The following is a 17,317-nucleotide window of genomic DNA, read 5'->3' as shown; positions in this document are numbered from 1 at the left end:
CTGGATAGTTCGATATTACGTTGGAGAAGTTAAAATGGTCTTACGGTGATGTGAGTGAAGGCGTTATGTTCACCCCTTCGCTATGACGCGGAAAATATACAGTTCAGACCAAAAGTTTGGACACACCTTCTCATATAAAGATTTTTCTGTATTTTCATGACTATGAAAATTGTAAATTCACACTGAAGGCATCAAAACTATGAATTAACACATGTGGAATTATATACTTAACAAAAAAGTGTGAAACAACTGAAAATATGTCTTATATTCTAGGTTTCTCAAAGTAGCCACCTTTTGCTTTGATGACTGCTTTGCACACTCTTGGCATTCTCTTGATGAGCTTCAAGAGGTAGTCACCGGGAATGGTTTTCACTTCACAGGTGTGCCCTGTCAGGTTTAATAAGTGGGATTTCTTGCCTTATAAATGGGGTTGGGACCATCAGTTGTGTTGTGCAGAAGTCTGGTGGATACACAGCTGATAGTCCTACTGAATAGACTGTTAGCTGCTTTTTTCTTGCCATAATACAAATTCTAAGTAAAGAAAAACGAGTGGCCATCATTACTTTAAGAAATGAAGGTCAGTCAGTCCGAAAAATTGGACATGAGGATCGCCCCAGGAAAGGAAGACCAAGAGTCACCTCTGCTTCTGAGGATAAGTTTATCCGAGTCACCAGCCTCAGAAATCGCAGGTTAACAGCAGCTCAGATTAGAGACCAGGTCAATGCCACACAGAGTTCTAACAGCAGACACATCTCTACAACAACTGTTAAGATACTCATTAATATAATCATAAAGCACCACCATATATTGAGGCCAAGAGCGAACTCTATCAGCTCTCCCAGAATACCTGAAAAATATATTTTCGGATCGACCGCTCCAACCAGATACCAACCAGAAAAAATAGTGCAGAAATGTCCAAAACATCATAAATATATATAAAAAATTCATTTATTGAGGAATTACATACAAAAATATTTCAAATATAAATATTCCATACAAAAAAGGAAAGGAAATTTCAACCGGAGATCTACAGGTATGTAGGACTGAGGGAGAACAGTACAGTACATCCCAATGGGAGCAGGTCAGTAGGATGTAGTATAAAGCAGTATAAGGCCGATCCACTGGCTTTTTGAAAAAGCTAAAACGCGAAATGCGCGTCAGGGGCCGTGGGGTGAGGTGAGGCACAGTCCCTTGACTTATAATGGGTAAGCATGTCTTTAAATTTTCGGTCTGAGTTGGCTTGTTACTTGCTGTGGCATTATGTGATTACGTGAGTGATTAAAAGCCAGTGGATCGGCCTTATACTGATTTATACTATATCCTACTGACCTGCTCCCATTGGGATGTACTGTATTATTTTTTTGTTAAGTATATAATTCCCCACATGTTAATTCATAGTTTTGATGCCTTCAGTGTGAATTTACAATTTTCATAGTCATGAAAATACAGAAAAATCTTTAAATGAGAAGGTGTGTCCAAACTTTTGGTCTGTACTGTATCTCCTATAAATATCGGATCAGTGCAAACCCCAATGTTCATCACTGACCAGTGGCTCCAGCTGGTCTGCGATCAGTGCTTTGATCAGCGGAAGCCTTTTGGTTTGGAAGCATACTTTTCACTTCTGCGTAAATGAATCCCAGCCTTGGTGTCTTCTTCCCAGTAAATCTCCATGTACTAATTCCCAGTCCACTGCAGGAGCCCCCTGATTTAGTGGAGATGGAAGTGTCAGCTCTCTCACTCACTTACACTTTTTTAAATAGTTTTTCTCTACCTCGGTTATAATTAGCTTCCTTCTTTCCCAACCACAATTAATCCCATATGTTCAATATGAGGGTGAGATGACTCCTCTCCGGAGATGTCTTATAGATTTTAATTTTCTCTATGACAAATCCCTTTTATCTAACCCATTGCTTAGAGTAAATTGTAGTGCAGCGGTATCCACACTGTGCAGTGATGAGGCAGTGACCCAGCAAAGTTCAAAGCAAAATGTGTTTTAATGTCCAACTCACAGAAAATACACAGCACATGCTATCCTCCGGATCGCAGCCGGGAAACAAGACAGTCTACATCAGAGACCTTGTTATCATGGACGACTGAACTGCTGTGTACACTGTGGGTGCCAGGCCTTTTGGCCTCGCTTGGCCTTTTGGCTCCACTTGTCTGAGTTACCTCACACAGGTGGAGCTCTGCAGAGTCTTCTGCTCTGCACACTTGCAAAACCAAACTGACACACCCAACCCTGTGCTTCAGGGTTTTTTTCAAGGAACCTGTGGCCGTAGGCCACATGGAAAACCTGGCCAGGAAGGAAACGGACAGGCCCACTACCATACTGTAGTCTGTTTCAAAAATAAAAGCCCAGAGCAGGTTTACTTAAATCTAGTAACGAAAGAGAAAGTCCAGCTCACCATAGTCGATATCCCTGGAGACTCGGAGCACGGAAACGCTGTGTCAAGGCGTGAAGAAAGCAAAATAGAAAAAAGGATCCAGCTCAACGAGGTAGTGAAAAATAATATCTTGGTACTTTATTCACTTCATATCAAAAATAGAGGATAAAAACATCAGCACAATGTGATTTAAAAGCAGTATCTACGCGTTTCTGGTGACTTAAATCTGCCTTGGACAAATAGCTTGCCCAAAACCAACACTTACCTTTATTTTGCATTGCAATCACAGCTATGCCTGTGACTGCAATGCACTCCCATGGCCTAAATACACCTCTGTGCCCATCCTGGAGGGGGACACATAGCGACATAGCGACCCTCGCATGTGAACCGGTCACTGTCTCACACAATGCATACAAAAGGTTCTAACAGTCTACCTGCTTCAGTGGAAAAAATAGATGCAACTAGGATGAGACCTGAGAAACGAAAATCTGTTTCTTTCTCTTGGTTGTGTGAATACAGCCTTATTTTGACTCTTTATGTTCACTTCCAACATATTGTGCAGTAGTCTGGGTATAATAGACAATATTTTGCTTTAATCTAGGAACAAAATTGCTAAATTTGTGAATTCATCCCCTTTTTTAGAAGGGCAAAAGTTTACTGTGGTTCCCAATGACCAGGCCTTGAGCGAGGGGCAAGATGCCCAATTTCCATGTATTGCAAGTGGACAACCAGCTCCAGTCATAACGTGGACCAAGCAAGGTAAGGCCCTAAACCGTTATCCATCATGATGGGGTAAATCTCCCATATATTGAACCATTAGGCTAAGTTCACACTAGGTGTTATTTTCTGCATTTTTTTCTGCTCATTTTCAGCTGCATTTCACAGTACCAGCAAAGCTTATGAGATTTTTCGAAATCTCATGCACACATATTGTTGTTTTTGTCATTAGTAAGTTGTGGTTTGCGTGTTTTTTTGGATATAGAGCATGTCACTTCTCTCAGCGTTTTTTCAGCATTTTTCATCGACCTGTATGGGTGGTGACAAAATGCTGAAAAAAACGCACCAAAAATGCAGATATCTTGTTTTGCAGCATTTTTTGTGCCAAAATCTGATTCTATGGAATAGGATTATTTTCCACACTAAACTCTATCAACATGCACAAGAGACAAATCTAGCATGCCAAAACCGCTGCAAAAAAAAGCAGCAAAAAACGCAAGAAAAACCAAGGAAACATGCTTTTTTTCTGTAGCTTCTTTCCTGCCAAGAGATCATGTTTTGCTGCAGAAAAAAAATGGTAAAAAAAAGCCTTGTGTGAACTTACCCTTAGTGTATTGTTTCCTTACTTCAGCATCAATCTATACAAGTGTCATTTCCAGAATCTCTAAGAAACTGGCATGTATCATAATTTATCATTCAATATATTTGTATTAAACAATTTGAGTCTTTTTGGTAACATCTGAAACACTGCATATTAAACAAATGAAATGGACAAATACAGAGTCAATCAAACCTCTTCCCCTTTCAAATGCTATTTCATTACTAGTATGGTGAACCAACTGTGTTCATGTTATAGTTTGGAGCGCCCCCAGATGCAGGGCCACGGGGCACTCTGTACCGGGCCTCTCTGTCTCGGTCTTGGGGTTGTCACGGTGGCCTGACCCGGTCCGTGACCCTGCTAAGGGGCATCCAATTAAAGGTGGTGGTGCGATGAAATAATGAGGACACAGGGTTGCAGTCTCTTTACCTCTTTACTGTAGGCTTCAGGATCCGCAATCCGGAGCACTGCTAACAGGGCTGGCTGAGACCGGCCGGTCCGAAGGCACATCCAGAGTTCCCTTCACAGGTGGAAATCAGTGTCTACCTTCTAGCGCCTGTGTGTTGTAGTACTTCCCTGCTGAGCACCACAGGATAGTCCTTACAACTGTTGTGTCTGTTTCTGATGTTCTCTCTCCGTCCCCCAGATGATATGGCTAGGATGCACCCGTATGACGGGGTAGGCCTGGAGTTCTTCCGGGACCCTAGAGTCGCCCCTCTCCCACAATTGCCTCTGTTGTCTGCTTAGGTGATTTAGGTGAGACAGCCAACCTATAATTGACTGTCCGGCCGTGGTTTGAAGTAATGCTTAAAGTCTCTTACTTTCTCGGCGTTCCGGCCACCGGCTACGCGCCTCAGAAGGATGTTGCTGATCTGGAGACACGACTCCTTCTGATTCTATCGCCTCTTTGCTGTATTCCCGTTTCTCACTCCTCCTCAACAACCCTCGCTTCTTGTCCTTTCTTAGGAGTCTGCCGCTGTAAAGCACAGGCACGGCCCCATAACAATCTGTCCTTTTTCTAGGGCTCTGCCAGGATCCCACCCCTGACAGGTCCTCTCTCGAGCTCTTCCCAGCTACTTTCTCCCCAACTTTCTGTCCAACCCCCAGTTTTACCCAAGCGTGAGGAGTGGCCTAGTAGATAGGGCCCTTTTGCTCCCTCTGGCGGCCGGAGTGTGAGGTTGTGATACCTGGTCAGGTGAACTCCTTTAGTGCAATCGGACGTACCATCACCCCCCTTAGTGGCAGAGCGATGTTACTGCAACGACCAGGTCTCTGGGGCGCTGCACTCCCCCCGGTTAAATCCAGTACTCCTGGACTGGGAAGAAAATAACATTACATGTTAGCAAAAGAGATACAGAGTTTTGAAATACAATAACAAGTAAATGCTATGAACAAGTAAAGATAACGGTGCTTCCCTTTATGGGAGGTGAGGACACTTGAACGTTGCAAAAGTTTTGGGTCATGCACAGTCTATGACTCCCAGTTCAATGGTTGTGACTTTAAAACAGTAGGGACCCCGGGTAAACAAAGGGGTCCCTTTTGAAAGTTTTGGAGCAATTCACTGTCCATTGCTCCGTTGTCCATTTTTAAACTTGTAACAAAGATATTTACACAAACACAAATAGCAACTTTCGTTAATACCTCCAAGTTTTGTAGCGAAGGGGAGTTTGATTCTTGGTGCTACATGTAGACCTCCGTAGTGCAGGGGTTGCTATTGGCCTAGCAGGGCCAGCTATGCTTGCTACCACTGGTGTAGTGCACTGCCTTCTAGCTACGCTTCTAGTGAGCCTGGGTAGCACTGGCATACTTGAGCTCCCAGGGCTGCTGCTACTTACAGTGGGTACGGCAGATTCACCGATAGCAGAGGGAGGCTCCGCTGGTCCGACGGTGGGCATGGCATCGTCCGGCGGGGTCTGTGGTGATTGCGGGTCCGGAGGATCTGGCACCACGTTTAGTTCAGGCGGGTTCGGTTGACGAAACGTTAAGACAGGTACCACAATGGCCTGATTTATCTGAGTCCAAGACTGGGGAAAATCGCCAAGAACAGTGTGTATCATCTTCTCCTCTTCTACAGGTGGAGAGGCTCTTGGACCTGTTTCCTTTTCCCTCAACTTATCAGGGCATACCTTAAGGTGGTCTCTAGATATTGCCGCTGAGGTTTCCCCTCCATCCTTGCTGATGAGGCAGACCTTGGTGTTGTCGAAATCGGACGGCAGGATGGTATACGGTTCCGCTTCCCATTGGTCGTCAAGCTTGAGTAGCCTCCTCTTCCGTTTGAGTACTTGCTCACCAGGTGACAAGGGAATCGCAGGAGCATGCTGGTTGTAGTCCCTTTGTTGTTTTTGTCTGGCCTGAGTGAGGCTTCTTTCCACGCATTCCTGTACTTTGCGGTACCTTTGCTGCCTTTCTGTATCCCAATCCGCATCCGGCGAGGTATCTTCGGGCGTTAAGACCCCCATGTCTAGGTCAACGGGTAACTTGCTAGACCTTCCTCGCATCAGGTACGCCGGAGTGCAATTGGTGGATTTTACTGGAATGTGGTTGTACATGTCTACCAGGTCAGGCAGTTTTGTTGGCCACAAGTTCCGCTCCTCCACAGGCAAGGTCTTCAGTAAGTCGATCACCACTTGGTTCATCTTCTCACACATCCCGTTGGTTTGTGGATGGTACGGCGTGGTTCTGATCTTCTTACACCCGTACAGGTTGCAGAACTCCTGAAACACCTCCGCCTCAAACGCTGGTCCCTGATCGGTCAGTACCTTCTCCGGATACCGATGGGGCCTACAGAAGTACTGCTGAAAGGTTTTGGCGGCCGTCCTGGCCATTAGATCCTTGACAGGTACAACCACCAGGAATCTGGAGTAGTGATCCACGATGGTAAGAGCATAAATATAGCCTGACCGGCTAGGTGTCAGTTTCACATGGTCCAGCGCGACCAGTTCGAGAGGCCGTTTGGTGATGATGGGTTGCAAAGGAGCCCGTTGGCTGTCACGGTCCTTCCTGCGTAGGCTGCATGAGCCACACTCCCGACACCACTGCTCGATGGCTCTCTTCATGCCAATCCAGTAGAATCTCTCTCGGAGTAGCCTCTCCAATTTCCTCCACCCGAAGTGTCCTGTCCCATCGTGGTACGCCCCCAGAACCATTGGCGCATCTTGCCTTGGAACCACTATCTGCCATACCAATTCATGAGTGCGGAGGTCGACACTTCTTCGGCACAGCTTGCCATCGTGAATGAACAGTTTGCTTCTCCCCTTCCACAGCTGTTGCGTCTCTTGTGGGTCATCTGGGCCAGGATGCGAACCTGCCTGCGTCAGGAGCTCTTTCGCCCGACGGACCGCAAGGTCGCCATCTTGGGTCTCTGCTAGTGTTGAGCGATACCGTCCGATACTTGAAAGTATCGGTATCGGATAGTATCGGCCGATACCCGAAAAGTATCGGATATCGCCGATACCGATACCCGATACCAATACAAGTCAATGGGACACCAAGTATCGGAAGGTATCCTGATGGTTCCCAGGGTCTGAAGGAGAGGAAACTCCCCTTCAGGCCCTGGGATCCATATTAATGTGTAAAATAAAGAATAAAAATAAAAAATATTGATATACTCACCCTCTGACGTGCCCTGGTTGTAACCGCCAGCCTCCGTTCATAAGAATGAGTGCTTGAAAGTCCTTAGATGACGTCGCGGCCTGTGATTGGTCGCGGAGCGGTCACGTGACCGCAACGCGACCAACCACAGGCCGCGACGTCATCTAAGGACTTTCAAGCGCTCATTCTTATGAACGGAGGCTGGCGGTTACATCGGTAAGGTCCAGGCTGCGTCGGAGAGGTGAGTATATCAATATTTTTTATTTTTATTCTTTATTTTACACATTAATATCGATCCCGATACCGATTCCCGATATCACAAAAGTATCGGATCTCGGTATCGGAATTCCGATACAGCAAATATCGGCCGATACCCGATACTTGCGGTATCGGAATGCTCAACACTAGTCTCTGCCCATCCGTGGTGGGGCAGGGGATTCAGTGTGATATCTGGTTTAGTGTTGTGCCGGTTCTTCACACGATGGGAGCACTGAGTGGCTTTGGGGCGATGGAAAGCGGACAGCTCTACCTCTTCCAGTGCCTCTGGATCCTCCTCCGTTTCCAGCAAATTAGGCATCCGGGACAAGGCATCGGCATTCGCATTCTTGTGTCCTGCCCGGTACTTGATGGTGAAGTCGTAATTAGACAGTCGGGCCATCCACCGCTGTTCCAAAACCCCGAGCTTGGCGGTGTCCAAGTGCGTTAGCGGATTGTTATCCGTGAAGACGGTGAATTTCGCCGAGGCCAGGTAGTGTTTAAACCTCTCTGTCACTGCCCAGACGATGGCAAGGAATTCCAGCTTAAAGGAGCTGTAGTTGTTAGGGTTCCTTTCCGTGGGACGAAGCTTCCTGCTGGCATAAGCGATTACCCTCTCCTTGCCTTTCTGGACCTGGGACAACACGGCTCCCAGTCCTACGTTGCTGACGTCCGTATACAGTACAAACGGTTGATCATACTCAGGGTAGGCCAGTACCTCTTCTCCCATCAGCGCCATCTTCAAACCAGTGAAGGATCCTTCCAGTCCCTCGTTCCAATCGAATGGGGTACTCTTTCCCCTGGCCTTCTTGGATTGGCCCACCAACAGGTCTTGCAATGGCACGGCCTTCTTGGTGAAGTCCTTGATGAACCTCCGGTAATAGCCTACCAACCCGAGGAACTGCCGGACTTCATGGAGGTTGCTGGGTTTCGGCCAGTCCTGAATCACCGTAACCTTTTCGGGGTCTGGGGCCACTCCTTCAGCGCTCATCACATGGCCTAGGTACTGCACTTTGGGTTGCAGGAGATGGCATTTAGAAGGATTCACCTTTAAGCCAAAGTTGGACAGGGCTTCAAACACTTCGGCCAGGTGCTTCAGATGATCTTCATAGGTCTTAGAGAAGACAATGACATCATCCAGATACAGCAGTACGGTTTCAAAGTTCTTGTGTCCCAAACAGCACTCCAGCATCCTCTGGAACGTCCCCAGGGCATTGCACAATCCGAAGGGCATGTAGTTGAATTCGCATAGACCCATCGGCGTCGTAAAGGCCGTCTTCTCCTTGTCCGCCTCCGCCATGGGAACCTGCCAGTACCCACTGGTGAGATCTAAGGTAGAGAAGTAGTTAGCAGATTTTAAGGCAGCCAGGGACTCCTCTATCCTGGGCAGTGGGTATGCATCCTTATGTGTAATGTGATTTAACTGCCTATAATCAACACACATCCTCATTGTGCCATCTTTCTTCTTAACGAGGACTAATGGAGCTGCCCAGGGGCTACAACTGTCTCTCACTACCCCAGCCTCCTTCATTTCTCGCAACGTGTCTTTGGCACACTGGTAATGAGCTGGGGGTACCGGACGGTATCTCTCTTTTATGGGTCGATGGTCTCCTGTGGGGATGTGATGTTGGATCCCTTTTACCTGCCCAAAATCTAATGGGTGTTTGCTAAATACCCGCTCATACTCATGAACCACCCTGTAGGCCCCTTGTTTCTGGTGAGATGGGGTAGAGTCAGTGCAATTCCTGACACCAATCTTTCGGGTGCCCTGCAGAACCTGAACCGTTGTCCTCCGCCGGGTTGGACGGGACCAAGGGTCCAGGTGTTTGTATCACACTATTATTGACAGTAAACAGTTTGGCGAGCGTGACATATTTGGTGAGATGGACCTCCTCCTCCCCACAATTAAGGACACGTACTGGCACCCTCCCCTTGCGGACGTCAACCACCCCCCTAGCTGTTAGGAGAGTAGGCCTATAGTCTGAGTATACGGGTTCTACCAGGGCCTGATAGTCTTTACCCCTGAGGCCTATGGCTGCCCGACACCATATTAACATCTCGCTCCTGGGGGGTATCGCAATGGGGTTGGAATCACTCACTGTGACATGACCAATTTCACCACCAGTCAGCTCCACCTGTTGTCTCTGCATCAGAGCCCTGATTTTTTTTTGCAGGGCACGCTGCTCACTGTAGCCAGCCGTTTCTGCTACCTGTTGTAACAAGACAATAACTTCTGCAAGACAATTTTCTATAACATTGGTACCGATGGTCATCATGGGATTACATTCACGGCGGTCAATATCAACAATTACAATCCCTTGGGCCTTCAATTCCACCCGCCCCACTTTGATGGTGACCTCTTTATACCCCACTTGTGGCAATGGCTGACCATTACTGGCTATTATGGTGAAATCTTCATCGGGGCCACGAGTAATATCGGTGTCCTCCCAATAACGTTTATAAAGCACGTAAGGCATAGTCGTCACCTCAGAACCGGTGTCCAGCAAAGCGTTCATGGGTATACCGTCGATCACAATTGGAAGAACTGGTCGCCCTCCAATGTATTTGGCTCTCCAATGCTGTGGGCCAGATCGTCCTACTCCTGGGGGTTGGCCCTCTGCCCCAGGGGTTGCTCGTTTAAATGACAGTACCTTGCAAGGTGGCCCACCTGGTGACAGCGGCGGCAGATAGGTCGTCCGTCCCGATGAAAACGATCATCGTCCCTGCCTCTGGTCGGCGGAGTCCTCCTCTGTCGCATCCAGGGGACATCCTCCGGTCTGGAGGCCAACTGGATCTTCTCCTTGGGGGCCTCCTGCAGGGACTGCACGGTCCGGGCTAGGGCAGCAACGCTCTTGGTCAAATCCTGCATCTGGAGGTGTAGTCCCGCAGGGGAGTTGTCCTCCAGGATCTGGGCATCGGCCTCAACTGGGGTATCTGGCGCCACCTCCTGGTCGTACGTGAGAGCTTGATGCCTAGGAGGTACTGCACGGCTGGGCTGTTGCTCTTGCAGCGCCTGGATGGCTTTATCCTTGAATTGCGCAAAAGTCAGGTCTGGATTCTGCATGGCCAGGAAGTGCAGTTGGCCCCTTTGGTGACTGCACAGGAGCCCCTCAATGAACCGCTCTTTCAGGAGTTTATCTTCATCTTGCATGCTGCCGGGGTCACTCTGCTTGATGGCCCGCAGTGCCTCCTGGAGATTAGGGGCATAGTCCCGTAAGCTATCCTGCGGCCTCTGTTTACACCCATAGAAAGTCAACTTAATTTCTGTAGCGGTGCGGGTGTCAAAGTTGGCTTTAAGCTTTGCAAAAATCTGCTGTGCAGTTCCCTTATCCGCGGCAGGCCAGGACTTCACTTCTCTCAGAGCCGCCCCAAAGAGTTGGTTTGTTATCATGTGAACTTTCTGAGGCTCTGTCAAGGGATAGTACTCGAGCAGGCTGCAGATCCCTTCTTTGAAGTCAGTTAACGTATGTGACTCTCCAGAGTATCGCGGGAGCCAGGCTGCCCCAGGCAAGTACGGCATGGAGAAGGGCCGTTGTAGTCGCGGCAGTCTCCGGCTGGCTGATGGGGGCGGCGGGCTCTGCGGCAACCGGTGGTGGTATAGGGCCCGTGGCTACATCTACTGCAGGGACCGGAGCTGCCTCCGGGTCCACGGCTGCGACCGCCGCCTCCGCTCCTCCCGCCTCAGACATGGCCGTTCCCCTCTCTTGCTAACCTGCTGGAGGTCGGGGTTCCTCTTCCGGGATCGGCACTTTACCGCGGTTTCTTGTTTCGCGCTTCTTTTGGCCGGCTCCGCCCACGAAGCTATGGCTCCTCCCTCCGTATGCGGCAATGGCGGATTGTGGCGGGAACTTTTGGCGATAATAGCAGTACACAGTCTTTGCAATAAATCACGGTTTAGGCACAAGTCAATCATAGTTCCAAGGCACACATGACCTGTTTCTTCAGGCTTAAGTAGATCCTGTTCGTGACGCCAAGTTTGGAGCGCCCCCAGACGCAGGGCCGTGGGGAACTCGGTACCGGGCCTCTCTGTCTCGGTCTTGGGGTTGTCACGGTGGCCTGACCCGGTCCGTGACCCTGCTAAGGGGTGTCTAATTAAAGGTGGTGGTGCGTGGTGCGATGAAATAACGAGAACACAGGGTTGCAGTCTCTTTACCTCTTTACTGTAGGCTTCAGGATCCGAATCCGGAGCACTGCTAACAGGGCTGGCTGAGACCGGCCGGTCCGAAGGCACATCCAGAGTTCCCTTCACCAGGGGCGGATTATCAGAGGGTCAATATGGGCGGTAGCCCAGGGCCCAGTGGCTTGGGGGGGCCCTGGGCCACCGCAGATTGACCCTCTGATAATCTCGCCGGAGTGTGCCCGGCCCGCCGGCATTTATGTGCCCCGCCCCCCGGACCCGGTGGGCAGAGAGAGGGGGTCCGCATCGGGCCCCTTCTCATCTGCTCACCGGGCCCCTTCCGGGGCTGCGGCGCTTTCCTATTGAGGTGCGGGCGCTCGCCCGCACCTCAATAGTTAACAACAGCCGCCAGCCAGCCAATTGGAGGCTGGCAGCTGAAGTCGTCCGCAGCTCACACGTCGCCGGCGTCTGACGTCATTGTCAGTCGCCGGCGAGTGTGCGCGGCTGGAGGGAGCTCGCCGCATGGAGCGCTGGTAAGGTGAGGAGACTGTTTTTTTGTTTTTGTTTTTTTTTTTATAAGCTAACGGTGGACTGTGGACACATTGGGGGCAATGCTGGAGACACTGGGGCAGACTGCTGGAGACACTGGGGCAGATTGCTGGAGACACTGGGGCAATGCTGGAGACACTGGGGCAGATTGCTGTAGACACTGGGGCAGATTGCTGTAGACACTGGGGCAGATTTCTGGAGACACTGGGGCAGATTGCTGGACACACTGGGGGCAATGCTGGAGACATGGGCAGATTGCTGGAGACACTGGGGCAGATTGCTGGAGACACTGGGGCAGATTGCTGGACACACTGGGGGCAATGCTGGAGACACGGGCAGATTGCTGGAGACACTGGGGCAGATTGCTGGACACACTGGGGGCAATGCTGGAGACACGGGCAGATTGCTGGAGACACTGGGGCAGATTGCTGGACTGTTATGACCCCAGTGGACAGGGTCTCCGAGGAACGTGTAAGTCTGCAAGATACAAAAATCCAGCTCATAGGGCTGTGGTAACTGGGTTGACCAAATAGCTACTCCTAACGCCAACACTAGAAGTAGCCAGGGATCATGCCTACGGTGATCGCTAGATGACTCGCGCCAGCCGGAGAATCTAACTACCCCTAGGAGAAGAAAACAAAGACCTCTCTTGCCTCCAGAGAAAGGGACCCCAAAGCAAGATACAAGCCCCCCACAAATAATAACGGTGAGGTAAGAGGAAATGACAAACACAGAAATGAACCAGGTTCAGCAAAGAGAGGCCAGCTTACTAATAGCAGAATATAGCAAGATAACTTATCTGGTCAACAAAAACCCTATAAAAATCCACGCTGGAGATTCAAGAACCCCCGAACCGTCTAACGGTCCGGGGGGAGAACACCAGCCCCCTAGAGCTTCCAGCAAAGGTCAGGATACAGATAGGAACAAGCTGGACAAAAATACCAAACAAAACAAAAGCAAAAAGCAAAGAAGCAGACTTAGCTTGAAAAACAGGAACCAGGATCAGAGGACAAGAGCACAACAGATTAGCTCTGATTTCAACGATGCCAGGCATTGAACTGAAGGTCCAGGGAGCTTATATAGCAACGCCCCTGAACTAACGGCCCAGGTGAGGATATAGGAAAAGACAGACGCTCCAGAGTCAAATCACTAATGACCACTAGAGGGAGCAAAAAGCAAAATCACAACAGTACCCCCCCCCTTAGTGAGGGGTCACCGAACCCTCACCACGACCACCAGGGCGATCAGGATGAGCGGCGTGAAAGGCACGAACTAAATCGGCCGCATGAACATCAGAGGCGACCACCCAGGAATTATCTTCCTGACCATAGCCCTTCCACTTGACCAGGTACTGAAGCCTCCGCCTGGAGAGACGAGAATCCAAGATCTTCTCCACCACGTACTCCAACTCGCCCTCAACCAACACCGGAGCAGGAGGCTCAGCAGAAGGAACCACAGGCACAACGTACCGCCGCAACAAGGACCTATAAAACACGTTGTGGATAGCAAACGACACAGGTAGATCCAGGCGAAAGGATACAGGATTAAGAATTTCCAATATCTTGTAAGGACCAATAAAACGAGGTTTAAATTTGGGAGAGGAAACCTTCATAGGAACAAAGCGGGAAGAAAGCCACACCAAATCCCCAACACGTAGTCGGGGACCCACACCGCGGTGGCGGTTGGCAAAGCGCTGAGCCCTCTCCTGTGACAACTTCAAGTTGTCCACCACAAGATTCCAGATCCGCTGCAACCTATCCACCACAGAATCCACCCCAGGGCAGTCAGAAGGTTCCACATGACCCGAAGAAAAACGAGGGTGGAAACCAGAGTTGCAGAAAAACGGCGAAACCAAGGTGGCGGAACTAGCCCGATTATTAAGGGCAAACTCCGCTAACGGCAAGAAGGTCACCCAATCGTCTTGATCAGCAGAGACAAAACACCTCAAATAAGCCTCCAAAGTCTGATTAGTTCGCTCCGTCTGTCCATTAGTCTGAGGATGGAAAGCAGACGAAAACGACAAGTCAATGCCCATCCTACTACAAAAGGATCGCCAGAATCTGGAAACGAACTGGGATCCTCTGTCTGACACAATATTCTCAGGGATGCCGTGCAAACGAACCACGTTCTGGAAAAACACAGGAACCAGATCGGAAGAGGAAGGCAGTTTAGGCAAAGGAACCAAATGGACCATCTTGGAGAAGCGATCACATATCACCCAGATAACAGACATGCCCTGAGACACCGGAAGATCAGAAATGAAATCCAAGGAGATATGTGTCCAAGGTCTCTTAGGGACAGGCAAGGGCAAGAGCAACCCGCTGGCACGAGAACAGCAAGGCTTAGCTCGAGCACAAGTCCCACAGGACTGTACAAATGACCGCACATCCCTAGACAAGGAAGGCCACCAAAAGGATCTGGCCACCAGATCTCTGGTGCCAAAAATTCCTGGGTGACCTGCCAACACCGAGGAAAACCTCGGAAATGACTCTGCTGGTCCACTTATCAGGCACAAACAGTCTGTCAGGTGGACAAGAATCAGGCCTATCAGCCTGAAATCTCTGCAACACACGTCGCAGATCAGGAGAAATAGCTGACAAGATAATACCATCCTTAAGAATACCAACAGGTTCAGCGACTCCAGGAGCATCAGGCACAAAGCTCCTGGAAAGAGCATCGGCCTTCACATTCTTTGAACCTGGTAAATACGAGACAACAAAGTCAAATCGGGAGAAAAACAATGACCAGCGGGCCTGTCTAGGATTCAGGCGTTTAGCAGACTCGAGATACATCAGATTTTTGTGATCAGTCAAGACCACCACACGATGCTTAGCACCCTCGAGCCAATGACGCCACTCCTCAAATGCCCATTTCATGGCCAACAACTCCCGATTGCCCACATCATAATTTCGCTCCGCAGGCGAAAACTTCCTAGAGAAAAAGGCGCAAGGTCTCATAACAGAGCAACCAGGGCCTCTCTGCGACAAAACGGCCCCTGCTCCAATCTCTGAAGCATCCACCTCAACTTGAAAGGGAAGCGAGACATCAGGCTGGCACAAAACAGGCGCCGAAGTAAACCGACGTTTCAACTCCTGGAAAGCCTCCACGGCAGCAGGAGCCCAATTAACCACATCGGAGCCCTTCTTGGTCATATCCGTCAAAGGTTTCACAATGCTAGAAAAGTTAGCGATAAAACGACGGTAGAAGTTAGCGAAACCCAAGAACTTCTGAAGACTCTTAACTGACGAGGGCTGAGTCCAATCAAGAATAGCTCGGACCTTGACTGGGTCCATCTCCACAGCAGAAGGGGAAAAAATGAACCCCAAAAAGGGAACCTTCTGTACACCAAAAAGACACTTTGAGCCCTTGACAAACAAAGAATTTTCACGCAAAATTTTAAAGACCATCCTGACCTGCTCCACATGCGAGTCCCAATTATCAGAAAAAAACAGAATATCATCCAGATAAACGATCAGAAATTTATCCAGATAGTTCCGGAAAATGTCATGCATAAAGGACTGAAAAACTGAAGGGGCATTAGAGAGCCCAAAAGGCATCACCAAGTACTCAAAATGACCTTCGGGCGTATTGAATGCGGTTTTCCATTCATCCCCTTGCTTAATGCGCACAAGGTTGTACGCACCACGAAGGTCTATCTTGGTAAACCACTTGGCACCTTTAATCCGGGCAAACAAGTCAGACAACAGCGGCAAAGGATACTGAAATTTGACAGTGATCTTATTTAAAAGCCGATAGTCAATACAAGGCCTCAAAGATCCGTCCTTTTTAGCCACAAAAAAGAATCCCGCACCAAGAGGGGAAGAAGACGGACGGATGTGTCCTTTCTCCAGAGACTCCTTGATATATGAACGCATAGCGGTATGTTCAGGTATCGACAGATTAAACAGTCTTCCCTTAGGAAATTTACTGCCTGGAATCAAATCTACTGCACAGTCACATTCCCTATGAGGAGGCAATGCACTGGACCTGGACTTGCTAAAGACATCCTGATAATCAGACAAGTACTCCGGAACTTCCGAAGGCGTAGAAGAAGCAATAGACACAGGCAGGGAATCCTCATGAATACCACGACAGCCCCAACTAGACACTGACATAGCCTTCCAGTCAAGGACTGGATTATGGGTCTGTAACCATGGCAGCCCCAAAACAACCAAATCATGCATTTTATGTAGAACGAGAAAACGTATCACCTCGCGGTGTTCAGGAGTCATGCACATGGTAACCTGTGTCCAATACTGCGGCTTATTTTCTGCCAATGGCGTAGCATCAATACCCCTAAGAGGGATAGGATTTTCTAATGGTTCAAGAATAAAACCACAGCGCTTAGCAAATGAGAGATCCATAAGACTCAGGGCAGCACCTGAATCTACAAACGCCATGACAGGATAAGATGACAGTGAGCAAATCAAAGTTACAGACAGAATAAACTTAGGATGGAAATTACCAACGGTGACAGGACTAACAACCTTAGATATACGTTTAGAGCATGCTGAGATAACATGTGTAGAATCACCACAGTAGTAGCACAAGCCATTCCGGCGTCTATGAATTTTCCTCTCATTTCTAGTCAGGATTCTATCACATTGCATCAAATCAGGTGTCCGTTCAGACAACACCATGAGGGAATTTGCGGTTTTTCTATCACATTGCATCACATCAGGTGTCTGTTCAGACAACAACATGAGGGAATTTGCGGTTTTGCGCTCCCGCAACCGCCGGTCAATTTGAATAGCCAGGGACATGGTATCATTCAGACCTGTGGGAATGGGAAAACCCACCATAACATTCTTAATGGCCTCAGAAAGGCCATTTCTAAAATTTGCGGCCAGTGCACACTCGTTCCAATGTGTCAGCACGGACCATTTCCGAAATTTTTGGCAATACACCTCAGCCTCGTCCTGGCCCTGAGACATAGCCAGCAAGGCTTTCTCTGCCTGAATCTCAAGATTGGGTTCCTCATAAAGTAAACCGAGCGCCAGAAAAAACGCATCAATATCAGCCAATGCCGGATCTCCTGGCGCCAACGAAAAAGCCCAATCCTGAGGGTCACCCCGTAAGAATGAAATAACAATTTTTACTTGTTGA

General features: G+C 49.0%; 1 protein-coding gene across 2 annotated transcripts in view; it reads left to right on the top strand.

Annotated features, from left to right (window-relative positions):
* LOC143765847 (peroxidasin homolog) overlaps positions 1-17,317 on the top strand; it is a 91,195-nt gene that overhangs the window by 17,590 nt on the left and 56,288 nt on the right. For both annotated transcript variants that reach the window (XM_077252949.1, XM_077252948.1), the window contains exon 11: positions 3,027-3,143. In XM_077252949.1, coding sequence (XP_077109064.1) covers positions 3,027-3,143 — 117 coding nt within the window. The remainder of the gene's footprint in view (positions 1-3,026; positions 3,144-17,317) is intronic.

This window comes from Ranitomeya variabilis, chromosome 4 (genome assembly GCF_051348905.1).
Source record: "Ranitomeya variabilis isolate aRanVar5 chromosome 4, aRanVar5.hap1, whole genome shotgun sequence".
NCBI classification, from domain to species: domain Eukaryota; kingdom Metazoa; phylum Chordata; class Amphibia; order Anura; family Dendrobatidae; genus Ranitomeya; species Ranitomeya variabilis.
This window is presented reverse-complemented; position numbering and strand designations above follow the sequence as displayed.